The sequence below is a fragment of the Eumetopias jubatus genome, unplaced genomic scaffold, assembly GCF_037043125.1.
Source record: "Eumetopias jubatus isolate StellerSeaLion01/CBP00866 unplaced genomic scaffold, mEumJub1_p1.0 scaffold_16, whole genome shotgun sequence".
In the NCBI taxonomy this organism is placed as follows: Eukaryota; Metazoa; Chordata; class Mammalia; order Carnivora; family Otariidae; genus Eumetopias; species Eumetopias jubatus.
Window position 1 is genome coordinate 87506634 of NW_028274822.1, and position 27974 is coordinate 87534607.

Consider the following 27974-nt stretch of genomic DNA (forward strand, 5'->3'; position numbering starts at 1 on the left):
GGTCAAACCCAACAGTCTTGACCAGCAAAGTTGTGGATTGCAGTGTCATGATTAGCTTATCACAGTTAGCAACTCTAATGTGGTTTATGTCCTCTCAGGACAGCAAAACCATACTTGATTTTATATCAAGTTGGGTTTTGATCAGAGGTCTACTTCTAAATTTATTAATTTTCAGTTATGTTTCTGCCATTACTCCTGTTTGTAGGCCAGGAGCCTGCAAGCTTCTCCTGTAAAGGGTCAGATAACAAACTTTTTGGGCTTTGCCATAGTTTGGCCACAGTCTCTTAACGATGCATCTCTGCCATTTAGTGCTAAAGCAGCCTCACACAATACATAAAAGGAATGGCATGACCGAGTGCCAATAAAACTTTATTTATGAACACTGAAATTTGAATTTCACATAATGTTCGCATGTTACAAAATAATCTTTTTCTCCCAACCATTTAAGAATGTAAAAAAACTTTTCTTAGCTTGCAGGGGCACTCAAAAGCAGGTGATGCACTGGCTTTGACCTGTGGACCAGAGTTTGCCAATCCCTGTTTTAGACCACAGAAGTTTGTTTCTTAAGCTTGATTCCCTATGAGTAGAACACCAAAAAAATGGGACATGCATTCAAGGATATAATGAATTTATTTTCTTTTTTTTTTAAAGATTTTATTTATTTATTTGAGAGAGAGAGAATGAGAGATAGCACGAGAGGGAAGAGCATCAGAGGGAGAAGCAGACTCCCTGCTGAGCAGGGAGCCCGATGTGGGACTTGATCCCAGGACTCCAGGATCATGACCTGAGCCGAAGGCAGTTGCTTAACCAACTGAGCCACCCAGGCGCCCATAATGAACTTATTTTCACATTAATACCTCTGAGCAAGAAACACATGCAAAAAGTAAGCTGTGGAAACACAAAGCTAAACAAAAACCCAGTATTAATGCAGGAATTGAGAGAAATGTATAATTTATCTTGATCTTGGACTTGAGGGGAAAATGGAGGGAATTCCAGGAGAGTCTTACTGCTCTAACCAGTGGGTACTTTCACAAAACACTCAACTTTCTACTAAGGGTTCATGCTGCTAAATTTCTTAATTTCCTACAATTAGAACTTATTCTAGTTTGGATTTCTCTAGTAATAAAGGGCTCACACATCAATCTTTGTTGAAAGCTAATCTTGCCAGGAACCACAGGTAAACAACAGAAGCTAGAGCATTTTGTTGTTGTTACTAAAAAAAAAAAAAAAAAAAATTACCTTCCAGAGTTCCCCAAGAAGGAATACTGAAGAAACTGGCAAGGCTGACCACCTTGAAATGGTGGAAGAGGAACGGGGGGACCAAGTGGTAGGAGTGGAAACAGTGTTTGCTCTATGTTCTCATCTACTTATTGACTTCAGTCAGGTGGTGTTATTCAAGCAAAGAGCTAATCACAAACATAAGAAGTGTTCCAGACTAATTTAGCACCCACCCTGTCATCCCACCTTTGCATGATACTTTGTGGTGATTCTTAAATGATGATGATTTTGGTGATTTGGAACCAAAAGCAAGGCACTTGCCTCTCCTAACCCAATAATGCACTTGATGCCCAGAGTGGGCAGCTTTCAGAGGATGAAGCCAACATGCCGAGAATCGGACTCTAAAAATAAGCATTTTGCACATTTCTTTTAGCCTCCTTTCTCTCCATAAAGGCCTCCACAGATGGCTTCTTTACATCATGCTCTCAAATGACTAGCTGTTAAATATTCATACTTATGGAAATTGTACTGTACATACTCCAAACCCCCAGCCAGTTAAGCATTTGTATTTTCCATATCTCAAGGCCCTTGTTCATGGACCTCGTCCTCTGTAAAATACAAACTCGTGCACGGGCACACACACACACCCATTGTAGACACCAACTTTTTACTTCCTTATGACTAATTTGCCAAGGAGAGTAGTTCTTAACCAAGGGACCAGTGATTTTGCCACTCAGAGGACATTTGGCAATGTCTGGAGACATTTTGGGTTATCACGACCCAAGGGGGGGTGTGTGGTGCAGTTGGGTGTGAGGAGCAGTGTGTACTACTGGCATCTAGTGGGTAGAGACCAGGGACACCGCTAAACATCCTACAATGAATAGGACACAGCCCCCTGCAAGGAAGGGCCTGGCCCAAATGTCAATGGTGTGGAGGCCCAGGGGACACATGGTGAGGCGAAAAGCAGACTTGAGTGCAGATAAAACAGGAAAGGGAACATGGTCAAAGCAAACTGGAACCAAACACTTGGGGCTGGTGGAGATGCTCAGTGAAGGTCAGGTCTCTTAATTTCTTACTCAGATGAATACCCTAACTTAATAAGGGTATACATGTAAAATCCCGTTTCCTTGCATGACAAGCTCAACTTACACGTATTTTTTAAAGGATTTTTATTTTTTAAGTAACCTTTCCACCCAACATGGGGCCCAAGCCTACAACCCTGAGATCAAGAGTCACTCACTCTACCAAAGCCAGCCAGGGGCCCCTCAACTTACAAATATTTTTTTAAAAAATTTTGGTCAGGGGGGCTCCTGGGTGGCTCAGCCCTTAAGTGTCTGCCTTCAGCTCAGCACATGATCCCAGGGTCCTGGGATTGAGCCCCACATCGGGCTCTCTGCTCGGAGGGAAGCCTGCTTCTCCCTCTCCCACTCCCCCTGCTTGTGTTCCCTTTCTCGCTGTCAAGTAAATAAATAAAATCTTAAAAAAAAATTTTTTTTTTTGGGTTAAGGGATGCCTGGGTGGCTCAGTCAGTGAAGTGTCTGCCTTCGGCTCAGGTCATGATCTCAGGGTCCTGGGATTGAATCCGTCAGGTTCCTTACTTAGTGGGGAACCTGCTTCTCCCTCTGCCTGCTGCTCCCCCCCACCCCCCCACTTGTCTTCGCTCTCTGACAAAATCTGAAAAAAAAAAAAAAAAACAAAAAATGATGCTATCCCTTTAAAAAATTTAAAATAAAATAAAAACTTTGGTTAAAATGTGAAGTACTCCCTTTCACTTGTTCAATTAATACTCAATTATCTCATGTATTTGACAGATTAAATTCCCCTAAACATTAACACCATTTACAAATTTGCTTAAATTCCCTTAAGAATTCCAAGCTACAAATTATGATTCTCTTAACACAAAGACTAACAAACAAGCCATATTCCAAACATTAAAAAAAAAACACACCAAAATCCGGGGACACCTGGGTGGCTCAGTCAGTTAAGCAGCTGCCTTTGGCTCAGGTCATGATCCTGGGGTCCTGGGATCGAGTCCCGCATCGGGCTTTCTGCTCAGTGGGGAGCCCGCTTCTCCCTCTGCACCCCCTGCCTCTACTTGTGCTCTGTCAAATAAATAAAATCTTAAAAAAAAAAAACCAAAAACTATCCATGCATCCCCATCCCTCCTTCCCCACACCCCTTCCCTCTGCCTTTCTCCAGGACAGCAGTGCTAACTCCTGGCCCAGGACACCTAGGCTGGACAAAACCCCACCCGGTGCTGGCTCCCAGATCTGTACTTGTCTCCTCATCTGTAAAATTAAGAGTGAGGGTACACAAACCTTACAGGGGAGGTCACTGTTCTGTGTCTTCTCTTCCCCTTTCCCTGTTCTCTGCTTCCCAAGGCCAGGGCAAGGAACTGACCAGAATTCCTGGCCAATCCTTATTTCTCTATCAATGGGCCCCAGAGCTCAATAGTAGCCTGAGACGGCTCCACTCCCTTCTCCATCCACTCCAGCTTCCTCAACACCATGGGCAGTCACCTTCTAGCTCAAGCACATAGCATTCCTGATGTTTTCTTAACCCCCATGACAAGAATCCCATCTGCTTGCTCGTTTACGGTCTTGACATGAGAGTAAGTACCCAGCATGTGACCCAACGCTAGGCGCACAAGTTACTTATAAAACCCTTAATACAGGTACCAATCCCACAAAAATGAGAAACACCCTTCATGGCTTCTGAGCAAAGTGACTTCCTCTAAAACCTACAGGACTGAAAGCAAAGGAAAGGAATAGGGTAAGTGCTCCACAGTGACTGGCACACAGTAGGCACACAATATGCTGACAGTTTTCTACACTAGTTTGTTTTTTCCTAAGCAGAGCTCAAATTTTGGGACTCACAGACTAGGCCGTTGCTCACCACCAGGAATGATTTTAAAGAAGGAGCCTTGTACCCCCAAGCCTTCTAATACTTGTGGCCACCCTTCTGTTTTGTGGCATCTTTCGGGAAAGACTCTGTAAGTCTCAAAAGCCATGGCAGGACCTCTGCCCAGACCTACTGAGCTGTTCCCATGTGTGGCAGGGTGTACCTTTTCTGCTCTGAAGAGTGCTGGGTTCCATCCTAGCCACATTGTGAGAAGTCTTCTCTAATTCATTCTAAATAAAATGCCAACATTAAGAAAGTCCAAGCCCCCAAAAGGAAAGCTCTCTAGGCAAAGATGGTGGCATAGATACAGCTCAGACGGGAGCTCAGGACCCAGAGAAAGAAAACACAAACAGAGAAAAGACATATTAGCCAGTTTAATTTATTTAAGAATCTTACAAAAAAAAAAAAAGAAAAAACAAAAAACACGACAACAAAAAACTAAATACAGAGTTTGTTATGCTTCATGGTTGATCGTTTTTTACTTGCAAGGGTAAACCTCGCTAAATGCAGCCAACACATGTTTATTGCATGAGACCCAATTTTTAAAGTTACATATCAAAATGGTTGGAACAATCGCTTCTGGACACTTGGTACTAGATTAACCGTGGAAGGCTGAATGAAGCAGTGCAGTATCATCGAACAGTGCGTACCCTTCATACACTAACGGACATTCAAGACAGAGGAGCAATATAAAAAGGGAGATATAAAAAAAGAGAACCAAATAAAAACAACCAAGAGTTTACATCCACCTTAGTTTCAAATTGTCTTTGGATTCCATCACACGTTGTCTCAAGATGCACCAAGTCAGATCAGTAAAGGAGGAAGATCTATGCCTACTTAGTATAAAAGTATCCTTTGCTCAGCAGAGGTAGAACCTGGCAAAAGTTTTATTGCAGAGATACAGCATACCTCTTCCCACCTCTCATGGTTGATGGTAGATACAAGTGGTTATTGAAAAATAATTATCAGTAGTTTGCAAATTCCGTATAAACCATGAACAGGATGGTTTTTCTCTCTAATGGCGGTGAGACTACAATGTGCTATGTAGAAACAAGCTCTCTGCCCCTGATGTGGAAGTCGGAAAGAAGGCTCAAAGCTTCTTTATCCTCTTCAGTGCTACAGATGCTGTCATAGCAAGAAAGGCCCTCGGGGTAGGGAGGTGGAAGAATGGGGTGTTCTCACTAAGGGGCCTGCGGATTGACCGTCAGACCCGGGGGAGGCCTGAACTTTGAGAAGCAGAAGAACCGACTTGGCCAGGCTGCGTCCCTTGCTGAGCTCACGCTGGCAGGCACTCTGAGCTGTCCCGCCACTGCAGCGCCCGGGACAGCGGCCGCACACCGCCCCACTCACCACTCCTTGGGCACCAGAGGCAGGGAGTGGGCAGGGTGGGTCTGAGCCAGGATTCCCACTGGAGCGCATCTCTGACAGGCCCTAATTTAAGATATGCTAGGTTCCAAAGGCTTATCTACATGCAGACAACTTGTAAATTTTCAACAAGTCTAGCAAGTTCGATAGGTAAATGAAACATGTACATGAGCGAAAGGCCCAAGAAATGCTCACGGCAAGCCCTCCTAAAAGTCATGGAGGAACATTTTCTTCAAGGTGCAAAATTTTTAAGTAAAAAAACCCCATGTCTGCCTCCCAGCGGATTATTACCACCATTTTCAGGAGCCACCCCTGGGTCTTCTCTACTGGCAACACTCATCATCAAGAATGCCTTAATCCAGCTCAGCAACGAGGTTTCTGGCTGCTCCATGCAGTCAAGGGTAGCTCCCAGGAGCACACTAGTGGTGAGGGCGGCGCAGGGGGGGCCTGCTGGCCAGTCCACCCAGAGTTAACTGCCTCTTCTACCCTCAGCACACCATCAACCCATGAACTGAAGGCTCATGGAAGCCTCCACAGCAGTTGTGTTGCTCTCTCTGGGAGGACAACTGTTCCTTAAAGTACATTCTTTATGGACACCCACATGTCCCGGGCCAGTCTCCCCATCCGCTATTAATATCCTTAACAGGTGAGAGCAGAAGCAGATTACCTGTGCTCACTGCAAAGTAAATTTCTGATTTCTTATTTGCAGGTTAAAAGTATAGGCCTGACTTCTTTAAAAGAAACTTTGCAGCCAGCAGCAGGCCATCAATTACTGTTCAGATCTGCAAGATTTTCTTCTCAGTTGGAGAGCCACGCAGATGAAAACTTTGGTACAGGCCTGAAAAACTGCAAGGGTAGGAGCAAGTCGGGTTACTGAAGAGGTACACTGGATCCCAAATGCACTGAAGAAGTTAGAGGAGCTTAAAGGAAGTCTTGGGAGGAAATTTTTTTATGTGAAAACATCAGGCTCACTATAGCTTCCAAAGAGCAACATAAATGAGCATTAACTAGTCATATAACGACAGTATCAGAAATTGCACTCAAGTACATTCCCCCCAATACAATGCATTGCACACAGTAAAAATTTGTAATAAAAATGCGAACACAATCAGGCATGTTGAAAAATATTAACACAAAATAGACATAGGAATTCTATAGTAAAGATGCAAAACTGAATTCTAAAATATATGAACAAATTCAACTAAGAAGTTTTCCATACTTTTGTATAAAAAAAAGTGTAAGATGCCCCATATGGGAAGTCAAGAAGAGAATAAATAGGATTGAAGGGAAGAGGGAAAGGGAAAAACAAGTGGGTGGGGTCCCAATTTACAAGAAATATTTACAGTCAGAATTCAAAAGAACTCAACATTTCTATATATACACACTTATGTACATATATATAAGTACAGCCTAAAATAAGAAGGTGGGTCTTGGATTTCACCTCAAGTACTCAGAAAAAAACTATTAGCTAGCTTGAGTTGCGGGTATCTAGATGTGTTTCCTTCACTTATATGCCCTTAAAAGACACTGCATTTGTATTCGATAATTGGCATCCCATGAGGAATTTACAGAAATCGTTTCTGCTCGCAGCTATAGCCACGACATGAATTGCCTGCCGTACTCCAGCAGCAAAGTGTGCACAGCCCTGTGTGTGGGTATGTGGTTCGCCAGGGAGAGCCCAGACACAGGGGTGTGATGTGATGCCCATCATCACAGTGGCTGCCTTTGCCATTGGGATGCCTGAACTAACCCAACGTCCGGCTAACTGGATCCCAGCCTCACAGCGACTCTTGCGTAGCACCGTTCTTAGACACTACCAAATATCACTCAGGTACGTTTTTAAAGTAAGAGATTGTAGACATGGACCTTCCTCTTAGTATCTCATCAAGAAAAGGACCAAAAGGCAAAATACTTTTCCTCTGCTCCTACTTTCATAAACTGAGATGCACCAATCATTTGTAATCTACTGCTTTTTGCGTTAGTGCTAAACTGGGAAGTAGAGGGGTTGGGGGAAAAGGCTCACATTAATACAATTGTAAATGCTGTCCTGGTGCCCTTTCTGGTCGTGCCTGTTAGAGGAGTTCTAATAGCATCACACGGAGGCTAGCAAATGAATGCCCCAGGGGCTGCAGACATAAAACCGTGCCTCTAAGATGTTACAGTCCCCCGGAGCTTGGTAATCTAGAACTTTTACCTTTACAGATGAAGCACGCTAAAATGAAAAGGGTTCCTGTTGCAGCCCAAAAAATTTTCTGAAGTGCTAATTAATTGGACTGGAATAAATATATGTACACAAACACACACTAGTACATTGCTTTGGATGCAAGTTCTTGCTAACTTATATACAGATGTAAAGAAAAGATATTGAAGAGTCTATCTGCAATATAGCAGCAAAAAGGGAAAATTGCTTAAGATATTTACTTTTTGATCAAGTTGTGTTTAAAGAAATACTTCGTTAATACTTTGAGGAATACCCATCATTGATGCCTATATCTGGATAATCCCACTGAACTGCAGATAGAGACCTTGTGGTGTGGAGATTGCTAAACTTGGGGAACATGAATTACCCACAAGATACCATCTGAGCAGCTCTGGACTCAGAAAGTGGTTTTCAGCACAATTGACACTGTAAACTCTGAAAACACGAACATGATTTACAATCAAATCTTTTGTGCTCAGAGCCATATTGCTAAAAGGGAGGAAAGGCATTGCAAGGGCCAAATGGACTCACATCGGGTTCAACAAGGCCCTGGGGTCAGACGTGGCATTCAGATCCTGAAATACATGGACCTGTTTTACAGAAGTTAGCTGTTGTTAAGACTTGATTTTTTGACAAGAGGAGGACCTTGAATCCTGGGTTTTCCCATGCTGGCCAACCTGAACTTGCTGACTTAGATAAGGGCACAGTGTAAAGGTCCTATGTTCAACCTCCAGAGAGAAGGATGAGCAGCAGACTCTTGGTGCTCAACATACCCCACACCATGACGGGCATGATGGGCAGGGGCATGTGGCACCTCAAATCCCCCTCCATTTACATTGGTTGTCTTTTTGAGGTCTCCTCGGAGACTTTTCAGAGGCCTTATTTCTGGACCTTTTTTTAAAAAGCAAAACAAAGCTATTCCTCAAAGAACAGTACATACACATGCCCTTTGCATCAAGATAGCTGTTCAAAGAGCAAACATGACATCACGAATTATGGGGGTCAACCAACTGCATGCTACAGAATTCTCGTACTGATGCTGCTTGGAAATAAGCATACCCTGCAAAAAAAGATACCCCCCAACACACAAAAGAGGAAGTTGGGCCAAGAGCCTATGAGAATGTGTCTTCCCTAATCCTGCCATTTTGTTTCACTGAGGGGAACTGGTCTGTTAGGGTTCCCTTCCCCAACTCTATTTCACTTTAGCGTGTTGATGGACGCTGAGCAGACTACCGGTTTAAAAAGAGAGGAATTAACTGAGAAATTTTGCTGCAGGTGGGACAATCTGCTCTTGGCTGTCAGCTGGGTCTAGTGGCCCTAACAAGGAACACTGGTTGATATTCAGATGGATCACTGCCTGAGATAGAAAGCCTAGACTGAGGATAAAAGTTGCATCCACTTGGCAAAACATGCCAAAGAACAGAAATTACTGTCAATGTGTTCTCCTAGGTATTAAGAATAAATAAATCCAAAGGAAACTTATGGTAAACTTGACATAAGCAAACTCAGGCTTAAAGAAACACAGGAAGATGAAAGTCCTAGCTTTCCATCGCTGAACATCCATCCCACCTGGTTCTGCTAGTAGTTTAAAAAGTAACAAAAGAGAACAATTCAACTTGAGCAACATTCAAAAGTACTATCATTTCACCCCTTCCTCAACACCATCTCAATTTTGAGGGCGAGCCCAATAGAAGCCCAAACAGAAGCTACCTGGAATGCTGAGCAACACACAAGTTCTGCAGAATCCCCGTCACAGACTGCTTCTGAAAGTGGTGAGGGCCTAAACACGAGTCCACTTCTGGTTAGTATAATAACTTTTTATTAGACATCTACAAGACTGTGGTATCTTGTAGCTTTTGACCAGGTTTATACAATCTCAATTTTTCAATAGTGCAACCTGTGCAAGCAAAAAAAAAGGGGGGGAGGAAAACAAAAGGAAACAAAAAAACCAATTGTCCCCTCACTTGTTTTTATAAACATCTATTATAGGCGAAACAAAACTTACCCATATTATAGATAAGTGTCTATTCACATTTGTACATTACCATTTTTAACAGCTTGAGATAAACTCTACAATGTCTTACAACACATTAAACAATATTCAAGTTACTGGGTAACAACAATAACAAGAAATAAACATACAGCAGAAGCCTCAAGTGTCTCCTCATTGTCTAGTTTACAGCTCAAGTACGGTTTCCTTTTTTATGAGTGACAAATTAAGATAATGAAGTAAAAAAAAAAGATTGTTTGCAAGATGGAAGCCAATTTTACTTCTAAAACTATCTTTAAGTTAAGGAAAATGTAATTTTAAGAAAAGCAGGCTTGTAGCCATTTCTGCAGCACACATTAGGAATACTATTAATACATTAAAATTAACTTTTTAAGAGTTTTACCACAAAAAAAATGTTATGTACTCATTACCTTGACAAGAAACCTGGGGCAGGGAGAACGGGCCAGGGGGTGGGATTCACAGGGTGAGAAGCAATACCCAGGTATAAACACTATAAAAATGCAATAACCAATGCTGTACATCTACAAAGTTTCTCTCCGTTACTTGACTCGTTTTAATCTTGTTTACGCATGCTTTCAAAGACATGCACTGTCAGAACAAAAACTAGAAAAAAACCTGAATGCATGATATGCAACCTTTCATTTCATGCTTTAATAAACCTATTGTTTAATAAGTTGGAAAAAGAAACCAATATATATTTTCTATATTTATAGACTCAAAATACATGCATCTGGGGATAACTCCCACAGCAATTGCATGGATGTACTGCGTTAACCCTGAGCACTGTATAACATAAAAGTAAAGCCAGTTTGGGAAGTTCCAAGCATTTTTAAACCAATTGTGGTTTGTAGCCTTTAACAAACTCACAAACAAACAGACACACACGCACGCGCACATATCCCTCTGCTCACCCAAAGTAAAAGCATATGGGAAGTACCATGGGAAAAGCAAAGGAAAGACATATGTACCACCATCGGCACTGCTGATTTTCAGTTTTGCTATCTATTCCAGGTTTGTCCTTATTCCCAAAAAAATTAACTAGAGAGAGCACAACTGAAAAAAAATTATAATTCTTTGGAAACTGTCCCTGATTTTTATGCAAATGATATGCTTCAACAGCATTTCAGATACATCCATGTCGAAACCTGTCTGTTCTTATGCGTTGCTCAAGTTGGCGATGCTCTGTGGGTGACGCTGCTGCCAGAGCTGTTTCTGTTGGACCGCAAGCTGTTGAGACTGGTCTGAAGTTGACAGGAGATTTACAAGAGGAGACACACAATTTGCAGGAATGATCAAACCTGCAATTAGAAATAAGAATTTAGGAAGGCTGCATCCAGGAGAGCTGGTATTTTACAGCTTCACAGCACATCCCAAAAGAAGCATGGTATTAAGTGTAACGAAGACGCCGCCACACAAAAACTAAATGAATACCTAATAACTGAACTGGCGCCTTCAGAAGTAATCCAATTCCTCGGCAGCGTTACCCACAAATACCTAAGCATATGCATGTCTACGGCAACACCACCTTCTTGGTGGTGGAATAGAAGGTCAAGTATAGTATCTCTCTATCTACTATCTTTGTAGCTCCACAAATGCACGTAAACACAACCTTCTTTGGCAAGTACTAATGTAGCAAAAGACTACAGGACAGTGGCTGCAAATTCAAATGCTGACTGAAGCAGCCAACTTCCAAGTGGGCACAGTACAGATGTTAGTAAACTGTGGAAAGTATATGTCCTGGGTTAAGGAACTTGAACTCCTCTCATCTGGGAACAGGGGCTCAGTATTTCACATAAGCTGGTGCGTGTATGTGTGCGTGCACACACCTTTTGAGAAAATGAAAAACCAGGCTTTTGACTTTTAAATGGTGGAAACTAATTCAAATCCAAACTTGCAACAACCGAGAATATTTGAGGGTCAAAAAAACGTTCACAGACGGACTCTAGCCCACAGACTGCCCATCTGCAACCCATGATAAAAATGGAAGGTTGTGGCAAATGAAACAAACATGAAGTGGCAGGGATCCCTGTGAAGCCTGTCAGTGAGGGAATGGCGGGCAGAGCTGGCCCGCTCTGCCCATGCTCTCTGAACAACTCCAAGCTGGCCTCTGTGCACGGTAACTTTAGTTTCAGTCTCGATTGGGCTCAGTGAATGTAAAACAGTAGACTTCAGGGACTCCTCGGCAAGAGGCTGGGCTTAGTCTTTACACTAGTGAGGAAGGGGACAGGAACAGCTGAGAGGAGCATAAAATAAATGACCACGTCATAACGTACGCCAGAATCAACAACGCCCATTCAAAGGCTTAACTTCCATTCAACCTTTTAAGAACATATAAATCAAGCTCTATTCCACTACTGTAATAGATACTGAGGTTTTAAAATGTAAGAATCAAAATAAAAAAAACAGGATCTGATTTTTTCCAACAGCTCAACCCCCCAAAATTAGACTCACCTACAATCCGCTGTCCATCCTCTGTTCTTAGCCGAACTATCTGCATCTTCACATTTGTGCCACTGACAGATGCCAGAACACCTTCAACTTTTGTCCAGACACTCAGAACGGAGCCACATAATACGTAGTATGTGCGGCAACGAAGACCTATTTCACAAACTAATCCCAAGCTGGCTTTTTTGCAGTTGCCACGCCTAGGATAGATGGGGGGGGGGAAATATATATGTGTATACATACACACATTTACGCGCACACAAAAGGCTCACAAAGTCTACCTATGTTTCAAGTGGAAAATATCCTGGCACGATTTGCCTTTCTTTATTGACAGTTTCATAAATAACATCTTTGACTTTTGACATACTGGATTATCCTTTCCAATTTAAGGTATCACTGCCAATTTTATAAAATTGTGATATAAAATCTTATAAAACTTATAAGATTTTATAAAATAAAATTTCTGGGGCCTGACTCCTTGTAAAAGGGTTGACTTACTAGTTTTGATATCCATTTAAAAGGTCTGTCATTTTAACATCCATTCATTTGCTATACTGATGCTGGTTTATCAAATAATTTTGCCAGTTACCTCTAAAAATTATTAAACAACCAATATATTCTAAATCATGTAACTGGGAAAGGCTTCAGCAAACCAAAATAATGAAACCAGTAAATTTTTAAAAAAACTGTAAAACAGGAAGACATGGTTTATGGTTAAATTTACATTATTTATCAATAAAATTATCTTTCAAATAATAATTCAAGAGAATACATAGTACTGGGCACCTTTCTTGCTGATATTCAAAGCAAATGTTTTAGAGAGGACTTTTGTGAGTTAACTTTAAAAATATTTTATCTTGAAAGCTTTTCCTAATTTCCAAAAGCACTAATATGCTCTCAAAATGAAAACAAAACACTGCTCATATCAAATTTATCTACCTACATGTGTCTAAAAACCACCTAGCTAAATTCATGTATATCCTATATTCCTTTTCATAAAGTGGGCTGGATATCCTATTGACTACTTAATGGGTAAGAAAACAGTGGGAACTATGATCTACAGTGTATTAAAATATCCCATACAAGGCCCTGAAATGAACATTGTAAGAGATATTTATTACACAGTGACTTGAAAGAACATCCCTGCAGCCAACTAGTAGCACAGCAGGATCACTCCTAGGCTCAACAACACATTTTCTGGTGCTGTCAGCAACAATTAGTTTCCTACAAGTTCCCTAGCCTTAAAAATGAAACTGATTTGGGACACCAGTAAAGTTTTTAAAGAAGAAAGGAAAAAGAAAATAAAGGAAGGGAAGCAAAAAGAGAAGGAGGGAGAAAAAGGAAGTCTTAACAAGAAAAATGACAGTCAAGTCCATACTGCCGGACAACAGTTGGTCAGAAGTAACAAAGCATTAGTGAAGAACAGAGGGGACACCTAGAGAGCGTGTGGTCCACAGACATACAACAAGTATTTCTGAGAGAAGGAATGACACCTAACAGTAATGTGTTTGTAGACTGAGACAGCTAAAGAGCGAAGGTGCTTTTAAATTAAATCTTGATTACATTTTGGAAAATATGGTGAGAAACATGAAAATACTAACCAATAAGCATGAGTACAAGTATCTGCAGATGAATTATACTGATCTAACCAGTGGATCAGGGCATCATCTGAGACTACCTGTGAAAATAAGACAAAAATTCCATTGAAACAGTATTGTTTTAAACAAACTCGTTGCCTTATGGTCCCTAGAGCCAACTTACAGTCATCATCATCTTGACACGGACAATCTGGCCCTTGCTACCGCCTGCATTTGCATGCCATTCACAAAGTCCTGCCATTAGGTACTTCCTACATAATAAATGTTTCAAATCACTAGTTTAATTATAATTGTTTACAAGTGAAACTGGCTAGGAAGAACAGTAATATAAGGTAATACTAAAAATTAACACTGTTAGAAAAAACCGTAGTCATTCACTGTTTTACTACAAATCATTGCAAAGTATAAATATAGCGGTTCTAATTTCTGTAGTTAGCATTGGAAGTTTCCTTTTTTGACAACACAAGCTGTTTCAAATAATCATCGTACAATTAATGGTTGATAACATTAAGACTGGGATTTTAATGTAACAACACTTCACAACATGTTTTCTGAAAACAATTTTCCAGTAATCAAATAGGAAAAATTGACAAAATAACTTTATAGACACATAGCTCTCCTAAACATAGTTTCAATATATTATTTAAAAAGTATTCATAAATAGTATAATGTACAAATGAAAAAAATACCTTCTTATATTTCTTTTTTAGATCAGCATAAATTTCTAATTTGAGCTGTTTCCCAGTATTTGGTCTATAAACTAAGAAAAGCTTCTTTTTAGGGTTCACTTCTTTAACTAAGATGGCAGTTTTCTTGTTGTTCCTTATCTATTTAAAAAAAAAGCGAGAAAGTATAAAGATTTGTGCTGTACACTTTAAGATAAACTTGTTGTTTGTACCATATTAGTAAATGCAATCCTTTGAAAGACTGTAATGCCGAGTAAGCACATGAATCTGTGACTGTGGGGGAGGACGGCAGCTGCTCATTTCCCTGAGTTTCACAAGGCCCCACCCAAATGAAAGTTCTGGGATCCTAATTGTGAAGTACGCTGAACACATATGTTGGGGGTCAAGATACTCCTTAGAAGATTGTTTTGAATAAAGCTTTAAAACACAAATGTCCAGTGGAGACAATTTGCTTGTTCTAGTCCATGTTCTTGCCTCAGACATCCATGAGGGAAGAGTCTAGGTAGTGAGGCAAGGTCTTTAGAGGAAAATCCTTTTACCTCTACTCTATGTTTAAACTTTTTCATAATAAAACGTTGTTAAAAAATGTTCCTCTCGGGATGCCTGGTGGCTCAGTCAGTTAAGCATCTGCCTTCGACTCAGGTCATGATCCCAGGGTCTTGGGATTGAGTCCCGAATTGGGCTCCCTGCTCAGTTGGGAGCTGCTTCTCTCTCTGCCTGCTACTCCCCCTGCTTGTGCTTTCTCTGACAAATAAATAAAATCTTAAAAAAAAAACAAACCAACTTCCTCTACTTGAAGTTACAATGAAACCTAACCTCCAAGACAACGATTTTCATCACCCATGGTTCCCTGCATTCATCTACTAATCCATCAGGGTTGTCTCTCCCTATGGTTGCCGTTAAGAGTGAAGTGAGAGGTCACATGATTTGTAAACAGTAAAGCTATGACAGGAAAAAGCCAAAATGTTGAGCAAACAATACATAAATATGTACGCAGAAGTGGAAGAAATGGATGCATCAGACAAACGATGGAACTTACATATATTTTTAATTTTTTAAAAAAGTTAGACTTATGGCAAAAATGTTAAGAGGAAGGAGTTATTAAAAGGCCCATTAAACTAAAGGAAAATTAAGATTAGAAAAATTAATATCTCCTCTAAGAATGGTGAATAATTTATAAGCAATAGTCTCTGGAGGAAAATTGAAGGAAAAAGAAAAGTTTCAAAATAAACCTTGCCAGCTCCTCTACAAAACAAATTGCTCACTGAGCTACTTTTGATATTAAGACAGTTCTTACACTGATAAAAGAAAAAAACAATATTTTACTTTTCTCTTCATGGATATTAAAAATCCTTTATCGTTTACTTGTTCAAATGATTTAAACATTATTTATATAATTACCACAAAGACTATAAAATAATGGTTAAGGTAAAAATTACATTTTACATGTTTTATCAGTTGACATGAAACATTCAATAAAAGTATTAGAGTACTTAGAGGACAGTGTTTAAAGCATGTAACAGTGCAAACTGTCTTTACAGTGTCAAGTTAGCTCGTTGTAATTACAAAATAAATCATCACACCACAGTGGAAATAAAAGTAATTCCAACATGGTTTTCCTAATGTTAACACATGGTAAACATTGTAAAGCATGTCTGACAAACACCTGCACCTTCCTGGAATGATGCCCCTTCTAAGGCTGCCTCTCCTCACATCCAATCACCTGCTGCCATGCAGGAAGTAACAAAGAACTAATATTACCATATCTTTTCACTCAAAGGAAGATGAGGATCAGCACTTTCCTCAAAATCTACCGGTATGTAAATTCTGGCAATAATTTGGAATGAAAAACCAATAACCAAGACCCTAATCTGCACCAATCAAAATCCCACCTAAGGGAGAAATCTGAATAAAATCTGGTGAATTATGTAATAGTGATATAATGCTGGTTTTGATATTATGTTATAGTTTTGTAAAATGTTACCACTGGTGAAACTGGTGTACAAGGAACTTCTCTATCACTTCTCATAACCTCATGTCAATCTACAAATGTCTCAGTAAGATTTTCTTTTATTTGAAAGATTTTAATTTACTTATTTTAGAGAGAGAGAGAGCACGCGCAATTGGGCGCTTGTGAGCCGGGGGAAGGGCAGAGGAAGAGAGGGAGAGAATCTCAAGCAGACTCTGCACTAAGCATGAAGCCCAACGGGACTCAATCTCATGACCCTACAATCATGATCTGAGCCAAAATCAAGAGTGAGACACTCAATCTAATGAACCACCCAGGCACCCCTCAATAAGATTTTCAAAAAAACAAAGTAACTTAATTAGGAGCCAGATTCAATTTGAGAGCTTTGCTCTTGGATCAGGGACCAATAAAATCAGGAGTGCGACCAAACTGGGCCCTGAGGCTCCTAAGTTTAAGAACAATGGAAGGAAGGGGGGGGGGGGAAGGAAGAAAAAAACAGTAAGGAAGAATAGTAGAAACTATACATAGCCTACAAACCCTGAAGTATTTGCTATCTGACCCTTTATAGAAGTTTGGGGACACCTGCTCTAGATGGCTTACATGGTCTCACACTGTCTCTGGCATCACCATATATGGTCTCTTTTATGCAGTTTCATCTTGAATCTGGTCTTTGTTTACAGTTGGGTCTCTCCACAAATTTGGCAAATAAAAATGTGGTATATACATACAATGGAACATTGTTCAGTCACAAAAATGAAGCACTGGTGCACCTGGGTGGCTTAGTCAGTTAAGCGTCTGACTTCAGCTCGCTCAAGTCATGATCTCAGGGTCCTGGGATCGAGCCCCATGTCAGGCTCCCTGCTCAGCATGGAGTCTGCTTGAGATTCTCTCTCTCCCTCTCCCCCTGCAAGCAGGCATGCACATGCGCTCTCTCAAATAGATCAATCCAAAAACAAACAACCTCAGGGAGTAATGCTTCCAAGAACTTGGGGATTCTACTGCAGAATAGTCTTGAAACATAATGATGAGAGATAGTAACTGGTGAGAGGTGAGCATTAAATTTAAATGAATTACCTTAAGAGCTAAGATTAAGTATTAAAAAAAAGCACACTTTCGAAGTGCCATATTCTGACATGCAGAAATAACACAACTATGTTTTAATGAAATGGGAGAATGGGGGGGAAGCAAAAGAATAAAAAGCTTACGCTTTTTTCCCAAAATTATTTTCAGGGAATATTGGGGTATAGTACCAGTAATCTTTTATCATCCTGTGTGCCATAGAGAATAAAGATTATTAGTGTAGAAGAAAAGGCACACAGATAAATATCAGAGAAGAGGTGACATAAAAATCCCATAGTCTTTAACAGGAAAATTCAAGATACTGTACCATGACTATGGATGATTACATATACGCATGCATGCATTTCTGGACGTGCGTATGTCTATATGTAAATGTATGGGTATGTACACACATACATATTTACACTTCCCTCCTCTTTAGCTCTACCCACAAATACTAAGGAATTATTTACACTAAAAAAAAGAATCTTTCAGATAGAAAACTTACTAAAGACATACAGAACTAAGGATGAATGCAGTGCTTTATGTAGGCCTAGAGATCACTGCACCATGAAACAAAAGGGTCCAATTAACTAAGAATATGTAATAATTCAAAACGCACACCCAATAACACCCCTCAAAATACACTAAATGAAAGAGTCTATAAAAGGACAAACCCAGTTACAATGACAAGTTATCAAAACAGAGAAAACCTAAACAATTGGAAAACCGGCACAAAGCAGATAGATAATTGCACTGCTGACAACAACAATGCATTACATATCTGAACAGTTAACATGGCAAGGAGACCAGTCTTACTTGCAACGACAAGTAAAAGCCATCATCTGGTCCTGTCAGCTCAGCCCAAATCTTGGTAGCTTCCTCCCAAGACATGCCCCTCTCCACACTAATCTGTAAAAGAAATAATACAACTTAAATTACACTCATTTCTGTGAGTGCCAATGACATGTAGTTATGCCTACACGTGCACATTTCGCAAACTTACAGTGTATAACTCTACGTGACCAGAAGTGGAATATCCTGGAGTCAAAAACTTCTTAACATCACTTTTCCTCACTTTTTCATCTCCAGAACCAAGATCTTGAACAAGAAAAAGCAACATATAAATGGAAAAAGAACACTTTATTAGGAATACACAGGACATTTTCAAAATTTCTCCACTTACCTAAAATTCCCATATCATATCTTCCATTTTTTTTGGCATTTTGAACAACTGCTGTAAGTGTGTCTGCAAAATACTGAAATAACGCGTTCTGCTGATGTACTTCCATGCCCAAAATTCTATTTAAGAATTTTCCTATGTTGTTATAATCTGTAAGAACGAGATTATATGAAAGATTTAATGCATTCGAATAGCAATTAAAATCCACTTGCCCCTGGAAGTAAAAAACAAAAAACATTTATTCATCTAAGCCTAGACCAAGTCTCACTTCCTCCACCATGGTCTTCCCTCACACCCACAACCTTGTACTGCTCCCAGAACAGAGCTATAATTTGACCACTTCTACCTCTAGCAATTAGCACGACCACATACATTCTCCAAAGATGGTTGCCTTATTCAATTTGTGCACTGTCAAACTTCACTTACTGAAAGTACAAACACAATTTAGCACATGAGAATGTTTGTTCTCCAACATGAAATCTTGACTTGTAAAAAGGTCTAAGTGCTGTAAGTCTGTGAAGCTCAACTTTGGATACAAAATTAGAAGCTTCGGAAACATGGGAAATTACCAAAGTCTAAGCCTCAGCACTGGCTTCGGTATTTTTTAAAAGCTTCACAGCTGATCATATATGCAACCTGGGTTGAGAATCGCTGCTTTGCAGACAGAATAAAGGTTTAATCTCTTCTGAATAACCACAGTAGCAAAAACCACCGAGAGTGCTCTATGAGCACTCAAGGAGGGATTGAGAACTACAAACTTGAAGCTTCCCCTTCAAGTTGACAAAAGCATAAAGAAAATGGTCTGCAATGATACAGCAATGGTTATGTCTTACGTCTATATATAAAACTCATCACTCTTACCTTTATCTAGAGTAAGAATTCCCGAACGATCTTCTACATTTATCAGGCCAACTCCTATCAGTCCTTGTCGAACATCTGTCAGAAAATTAAAAAACCTTATAACCCAAATAACTCAATGAGCTATTATCTGACTAATCAAACTAGATCAAGTTCTTTTTTCAGATGCCTAACTGACTGAGCCACCCAGGAACCCCAAACTAGAACACAAGTTCTAGCATTAAACACAGCATAAGGTATTTTGCATAGTTTCTATTAGCTGAATTAAATGGAACACACAATCCTCAAAGGTCTTCTAGGCACTCTGAAATCCTACAGTACTCAAACGTCATACTGTATTATCGCTATACAGTTGTCACCTACAGAATATAAACAATTTTGAACATACAGACTAGCTGATTAAATAACTGTGTAAATAAGCTATTAATCTTGTTTCCCTCCCACACATTATCAGTATTGACAGGGTGCTGCAAAAGATAAGCAACATGTGTAACAGTTAACATGTTCTGAATTGTTACTGAGAAGGCAGTTTATGGGGCTCTTTATTTATTTTTTAAAGATTTTATTTATTTGACAGAGAGAGGGAGAGCACAAGTAGGCAGAGAGGCAAGCAGAGGGAGAGGGAGAAGCAGGCTTCCCACAGAGCAGGGAGCCCGATGCGGGGCTCAATCCCAGGACCCTGGGATCATGACCTGAGCTGAAGGCAGATGCTTAATGACTGAGCCACCCAGGCGCCCCTATGGGGCTCTTTAATACGTATGTTCAGGTTCCAACCCAGACTTACAGAATAAGGGCGTTAAGAGAAAAGGGTCAACAGAAAAGGAAGCATTATCATATCCTACTTACAAATTTAATAAATCAGCTAATACTCTGCTACATGCACAAAACTGTTTAGATTCTGCAGGTGACAACGGTGTAACCAAAAATCCTCCTTTTGGAAACCAATCTATATAGAATAGCCATATAATTTCAGCACTGTTTGTGATGGTGCAAAAAAATTGAAAACCACCTGAATACCAATAAGGGAATGATTAAAAAAAGAAACTACTGTATAAGCCAGCTGCAGAATATTATGCAACTATTAAAAAGAATGTTAGTGCTGGGCGCCTGGGTGGCTCAGTTGGTTGAGTGACTGCCTTCGGCTCAGGTCATGATCCTGGAGTCCCGGGATCGAGTCCCACAATGGGCTCCAGGCTCGGCAGGGAGTCTGCTTCTCCCTCTGACCCTCTTCCCTCTTGTGCTCTCTATCTCTCATTCTCTCTCTCTCTCAAATAAATAAAATCTTTAAAAAAAAATGTTGCTGTGCACTTAAAAAAAAAAAATGTTAGTGCTACAGGTACTGGATTGTAAGAGGTGTCTGTCTAGGAGATATGAAATGAGAAAAGTACACTGTAAGTAATATTAAAGTAATATTAGCAACATTTAAAAGAAAAGCTGTGTTTAAACAAACATGGAGAAAAGATGTGCCAGGCTGCCCCTGGTTCAGACTGTCAACATTTGTGACCTCAGCAGGTGAGAATGGAAGGTGGGGATTAAGGGGAGAACACAGACTCTTACTTACAGTAAGTAACTCATAATTTATTTTTCTTAAAGATTTTATTTCTAGGTAATCTCTACAAAACCCAACACGGGGCTTGAACTCACACCTCTGAGATCAAGAGTCACACGCTATGCCAACTGAGCCAATCAGGTGCCTCTAGTAACATGTAATCTTAAAATTACAAGTAAACGGAGTCGGGGCGCCTGGGTGGCTCAGTTGGTTAAGCGACTGCCTTTAGCTCAGGTCATGATCCTGGAGTCCCGGGATCGAGTCCCGTATCGGGCTCCCTGCTCGGCGGGGAGTCTGCTTCTCCCTCTGACCCTCTTCCCTCTTGTGCTCTGTCTCTCATTCTCTCTCTCTCAAATAAATAAATAAAATCTTTAAAAAAAAAAAGTAAACGGAGTCATTTTAAAAACAACAAAAGAAAAGCAGAGAGGAAAGGAAATGGAAGAAAAAGACAAAAAAGTCTTTACTGGGTTTCTTTTGCTTTGTTAATGCCATCAGTATGTCAATGTGGCTTGCACCAATACTAAATACTGGTTTCCGACTGGAAAGGACTTTCTAGTGAAAAGTCCTAACTCTACAATGATAGTGTTTCAAGTATCTTACATCTACCTATTTTCCAAAATATTTTCATAGCTTCCTGAATTTTAAAATAAATTATCAAAACTCAAGGGCGCCTGGGTGGCTCAGTTGGTTGAGCGACTGTCTTCGGCTCAGGTCATGATCCTGGAGTCCCTGGATCGAGTCCCGCATCGGGCTCCCTGCTCGGCAGCGAGTCTGCTTCTCCCTCTGACCCTCCCCCCGCCATGTGCTTTCTCTCTCTCTCATTCTCTCTCTAAAAAATAAAATCTTTAAAAAAAATCAAACCATCTAGACTACTTACATTTATGGGCAAAATATATTCTACCAATTTGAGAGATAGGTCAAAGAGTTTCTATAGCATATGCTGGATTTTTCTTTAATATGGAAATTTCCAAAAACATACAAATGTAAACAGAACATTCTATGAATCATATACATGTATCCATCACACAGTTTTAACTATGAATACACAGCCAATTTTGTTTTATCTACACCCTATGCCAACCTCCACAGACTATTTACCTCGGTACTTTAAAATTAAATTTTAAAAACTGTCTGGCATAGAATTTTAAATTAATCTAACAAAACCACTTTCTTCTACTAATCTAGTATTAACATGTAATAAACTGTCAAGAGCATAAAATACTTCATATGAATGAAATTTAATAATCTACTGATTATAAGAGGCCAACTTAGGTGTCTATTAAACTTTAATTTCTAAATTTTTATACAGTTTATATCCAAAGAAAATGAAAAACAAAAGCACATGTCAGAAGATGTTTTATCCAAAATCTATAAAGAACTTATCAAACCCAACACCCAAAGAACAAATAATCTAATCAAGAACTGGATAGAAGACATGAACAGACATTTCTGCAAAGACGACATCCAAATGGCCAACAGACACATGAAAAAGTGCTCAACATCACTCGGCATCAAGGAAATACAAAACAAAACCTCAATGAGATACCACCTCACACCAGTCAGAATGGCTAAAATTAACAAGTCAGGAAACGACAGATGCTGGCGGGGATGCGGACAAAGGGGAACCCTCCTACACTGTTGGTGGGAATGCAAGCTGGTGCAACCACTCTGGAAAACAGTATGGAGGTTCCTCAAAATGTTAAAATAGAGCTACCCTACAACCCAGCAATTGCACTACTGGGTATTTACCCCAAAGATACAAATGTAGTGATCCTAAGGGGCACATGCACCCCAATGGTTATAGCAGCAATGTCCACAATAGCCAAACTATGGGAAGAGCCCAGATGTCCATCAACAGATGAATGGATAAATAAGATGTGGTACATATATACAATGAAATATTATGCAGCCATCAAAAAATGAAATCTTGCCATTTGCAATGATCTGGGTGAACTAGAGGGTATTATGCTAAGCAAAATAAGTCAATCAGAGAAAGACAATTGTCATATGATCTCACTGATATGTGGAATTTGAGAAACAAGACAGAGGATCATAGGGGAAGGAAGGGAAAAATGAAAGAAGACGAAACCAGAGAGAGAGACAAACCATAAGAGACTCAATCTCAGGAAACAAACTGAGGGTTGCTGGAGTGAAGAGGGGTGGGAGGGATGGGGTGGCTAGCTGATGGACATTGGGGAGGGTATGTGCTATGGTGAGAGCGCTGTGAATTGTGTAAAACTGATGAATCACAGACCTGTACCCCAAACAAGTAATACATTGTATGTTAATTAAAAAAAAAAAAGGTTTTAGTGCCTACTTTTGATGAGTACTACTAGTACTCATTTTCCTCTTCTTTATTTTTAAAAGTTACCTTTAAAGAATTCTCCAGGGTAGTCTGGAGGTGGTGATACCATAGGAGAATCTAGGTTGACAATGGATTTCATGACAATTTCTAAAGCATTTCTTCCATACTGCAATAAAAAAAAACAAAAAAATTTAACTAGTCAGCATTTGGATACATTTCAATCACATGACCAACTGAACACTATAAAAACTATTATGGTACCAAAGATTCAGAAATAGCAGGACTCAATTATCTTTTTATATATATTATATACTATATGGCCTAGTGCCTAGTTCACACCTATGCACACAACAGATGTTCAGTAAATAATTTCATTTCTGGAAATTCACACTTGATTCATTCACAAGGATTTATTATATTCCTATTTTCTAACAGGAATGAAAATAGGATTATACTGCAGAGTTGACCACCAAAGATCTGATATGTGAAAATCTTACAGGATGCTATCATTTTACAGTGAAACCGTAAGAAGAGGTAGTTTTAAGTTTTAAACAGTAACCACTTTCCGTTTTTGTTCACCACAGACACCAAACAACACAAAATACCAGAGATACTGAAAGCTGAAATGTACCTTATTATCAAAATTGAACCTGCTCAGATCTCTAGATTCTGTTGCTCTTCTGTCACCATGTGTAAGCGCTCCCTATCAAGACATAAAATTTCCAATCAAGGCAAAGACGACAGGTTGTATTCACCATCTTTTACACACAACTACACAACCCAAGAACTTACCAAGCTCTCAAGTCTTTTAGCAACAATAGAAGCAAATCTTTGTTCCCCTGCCAATTCAGAAATCAGAAACACATACTCGGGAGCAGTAACTTGGTTTGATCTATGAGTTCGTCCTGTAAAGACATTAAAAATACTGTGTTCACTAGACAAAGAGTACTCTGAAATCTATTCCTAGCATCTTAACACTAAGATGGTATTCAGAAACCCGTAAGAGGAAAAATTAAAGAATGTAACAATTACTGGACACCTGGGTGGCTCAGTCGGTTACCCGGCTGCCTTCGGCTCAGGTCATGATCCCAGGGTCCTAGGATTGAGTCCCGCATCAGGCTCCCTGCTCAGCGGGGAGACCTGCCCCTCCCTAGCCCCCCTCCTCCCCACTCGTGCTCGCTCTCTGTCAAATAAATAGGTAAAATCTTAAACAAATAAAGGAAGGACAATTACTGTAACTCCCCCAAAGGTACAAAATAAAAAAAACTGAATTGACTAACATCCATATTCAGAACAATTCTCCTCCTTACAAAGAACAGAAACTGCCACGGAACTGTTCAATGATAAACATATTATTACCCCCCACAATGGTGCTGAAGCACAGCTGCTCTGGATTCTTCAAAAAAAAATTTTTTTTTTTTAATTTGGAGAGAGAGAGAATGCACACACGGTCTGGGGAGGGGGAAGATAGGCAGAGGAAAAGAATCTCAACTAGACTCCCCGCTGAGCACAGAGCCCGACGCAGGGCTTAATCCCATGACCCAGAGATCATGACCTGAGTCAAAATCAAGAGTTGGATGCTAAACTAACTGAGCTGCCCAGGAGACCCAAAAATTGTTCTTTTAAGTCATCAGGTCACAGGGACAGGAACATGTAAGGCAAGGGAAGAGCAATATGCCCTAAGGCCACCGAGGGCTGAAAAGGACATGAGGTGGCAGGTGCTCTGACAAAGACCACATACATCCTGAAGATCGATAATGAAGGTACTCCCGAGGAACGCTGTTTTGAGATATAATGCCAGAAACTCCAAGAAATCCAACAAAAATCTTTTACATTTCTTAAAACAGGTAAGAAATGTATTCATGTATTCTATAGTTTTATATGTAATACACAAACAGCTCCAAAATCTATGTCACGTTTTAAGATATCTGACATTAAATATAGGTTTTGATGTGTACACATTTCCCCAATGATTCCTAGCCATCTATTAAGTGAAATTCAATGTAGGAACTTACCAAATTGCTGAATTGCTCTATCAGCACTCCAGGGTAATTCCAAAGTCATATGAACTCTTCGCCTTTGATTTTTAGCTCTCCGATCCGCTTGTAATGAAATACCCGAACTGGCGGCTTCTGAGATAATAGCAATATTCTGTATCAAATATAAGGGGGAAAATGATCACCTCTGCACAAAGACAAGTAGGCGAGTACCCTAAATAAAGTTCTTAGAGTACTAGTGGCCCACCAATACCTATTCTCCCCTTCTTCCTAAATTATACCCCCCCCCCAAGTTTAGGCAGGTACATGGCTGCTGAGAATCAAGACTACATTTCTCACTTTCCCCTGCAGCTAATTGTGGGCATACTCCAGTAGGGTGTAGATGGTATGAACATTTAAGAAATGTCCTTAAAAGTCAAGGACGTGTCCTTCTCTTCTTTCCTCCTCTCTGCTATGTGAAATATAGAGGTATAATGACTGAACCTGAAATATGTAACTTGAAAATCCTCACATGTTAAAGGAATAAGACAGAAGTAGCATTATCTTCAAAGAGCCACAACAGCACTGGTTTACCTACTCAAACTTGTACATGGAAGAAATTTTCTACCTCCTTTAAGTCAATACGAGTTTGAATTTCCTGTCACTTAACAGCTAAAACTAATTCCAACTAATACAACTGTAATGCACCTGGGCATAAATTCATGAAACAAAGTTATGTAACACAACTGATAATACCTCTACCTACAATCTTTAAAACATGTAACATGAAGGGCACCTGGGTGGCTCAGTCAGTTAAGCATCCAAACTCTTGATTTCGACTCAGGTCATGATCTCCGGGTCATGAGAGCAAGCCCAGTGCTTGGGCTCCATGCTCAGCGGGAAGTCTGCTGGAGATTCTCTCTCCCTCCACCCCCGCCCGCCACCATTCTCACCCATGCACTCTCATTCTCTAAAGTAAATAAATAAATCTTAAAAAAAAATGTAACACAAGCTATTAAATATATTTATAAAAGGTAACTTTGGGGGCGCCTGGGTGGCTCAGTTGGTTAAGGGTCTGACTACGGCTCAGGTCATGACCTCAGGGTCCTGGGATTGAGCCCCAAGCCTGTGGGGAGTCTGTCCTTCTCCCTCTGCCCCTGCCCCCTGCTCATGCTCAGTCTCTCAAATAAAAAAAAAATATTTGTTTTTTAAAATAAACTATTTTAAAAAATAGTTTATTTATTTGACAGAGAGAGACAGCGAGAGAGGGAACACAAGCAGGGGGAGTGGGAGAGGGAGAAGCAGGCTTCCCGCGGAGCAGGGAGCCCGATGCGGGGCTCGATCCCAGGACCCCGGGATCATGACCTGAGCCGAAGGCAGACGCTGAACGACGGAGCCACCCAGGCGCCCCCAAAAAATCTTTAAAAAAAGAATAAAGACAACTTTGATAGTGTAACTATCCTTTTTTTAGTTGCAGAAAAACTCACTGAAATATAAAGAAATATATGGTTAAGTAGAGATTTTATTTTACCGTTTAAACTAAGGAATTAAGTTTAAGTGGTACTCCTATTTTTTAGAAATCTCATCAGCAAACGCTTATGGCAATTCCAAGTAAATGGGGAAGAACTAGCCTGAGAATCTCAAAACTGACTGACATTTCCTGAAGAGTATACAAAAAGCCTCTGGCAGCAACCAAGGTCTCTACAGTGGTGAGGTATGCAAGCCAATCTACACATCATTCAGAATGATCATCCTAATGTGACATGTCAGAGCAGTAAGAGAAACAGCAAAACCAAAGGACAGTAGTAATCTGGGTATGCTTAAATATATTTCTAGAGTCAAAATTAGACTGACACTGGACAGTAGCATTAGATATGAATCTACTAAGACGTCCTAAGAGAACACAGTATTTTAATGCTCTGATTAAAAATTTAAAAAGCCTCCAAAGTTATTAAGAGCCACATCTAATTCTGTGCACAATAGTTTATTACATTCAATTTGTGAAAAAATGAAAATGTGTAACATGTTCAGTGATTATAGGCAATTATTAAAAATTATAGAATAACAACATTCAACACAATTTCTTTTAGAAGGAAAAAAACCCTAAATATTCATTTAAATATACGGATATTGTATTTTTCATTGAAAAGCATTCCACAGGGCGCCTGGGTGGCTCGGTTGGGCAACTGCCTTTGCCTCAGGTCATGATCCTGGAGTCCCAGGATCAAGTCCCACATGGGGATCCCTGCTCAGTGGGGAGTCTGCTTCTCCCTTGGGCCCTCTCCCCCCTTGTGTTATTTCTCTCTCAAATAAATCAAATCTTAAAAAAAAAAAAAGGAAAGAAAGAACAGCATTCCAGAAAAACATACCTTATCTCCATCCATAAATCTTTGTTTTTCCGTGATATTTAGTATTTCCACAGGGACATCAAGTTCCGATCTCGACTCATAAGATATGCTTCCATCATCATTGCTTACAACCCTCCCTTTGCGACCAGTCATCTGCAAAGCCAAACAGAGTCACTTACAGTTAAGGTACCTGATTAAGAGGCAGGAAGCACAGGACCCCTGCATTAGAGAAACTTGGTGGGAGAGACGGGGATGATGAAGCCGACATGCACGGTGCAGCTTGCCGTGTCAGGGAGAGAACAC

At 40.1% G+C, this 27974-nt stretch overlaps 1 protein-coding gene across 3 annotated transcripts in view; it reads right to left on the bottom strand.

Annotated features, from left to right (window-relative positions):
- Positions 1 to 4482: 4482 nt before the first annotated feature.
- Positions 4483 to 27974, bottom strand: part of SBNO1 (strawberry notch homolog 1) — a 57638-nt gene continuing 34146 nt past the window's right edge. For 2 of the 3 annotated variants that reach the window (XM_028092433.2, XM_028092432.2), the window contains exons 20-32: positions 27693 to 27824; positions 25363 to 25498; positions 24140 to 24252; positions 23979 to 24050; positions 23414 to 23513; positions 19497 to 19571; positions 18639 to 18785; positions 18459 to 18553; positions 18272 to 18364; positions 14428 to 14565; positions 13742 to 13818; positions 12147 to 12340; positions 4483 to 10993 (exon numbers count right to left, since the gene is read on the bottom strand). In XM_028092433.2, the coding sequence (XP_027948234.1) occupies positions 10851 to 10993; positions 12147 to 12340; positions 13742 to 13818; positions 14428 to 14565; positions 18272 to 18364; positions 18459 to 18553; positions 18639 to 18785; positions 19497 to 19571; positions 23414 to 23513; positions 23979 to 24050; positions 24140 to 24252; positions 25363 to 25498; positions 27693 to 27824 (1515 nt within the window). In that variant the 3' untranslated portion in view covers positions 4483 to 10850. The remainder of the gene's footprint in view (positions 10994 to 12146; positions 12341 to 13741; positions 13819 to 14427; positions 14566 to 18271; positions 18365 to 18458; positions 18554 to 18638; positions 18786 to 19496; positions 19572 to 23413; positions 23514 to 23978; positions 24051 to 24139; positions 24253 to 25362; positions 25499 to 27692; positions 27825 to 27974) is intronic. The other variant, XM_028092434.2, reaches the window with a different exon arrangement.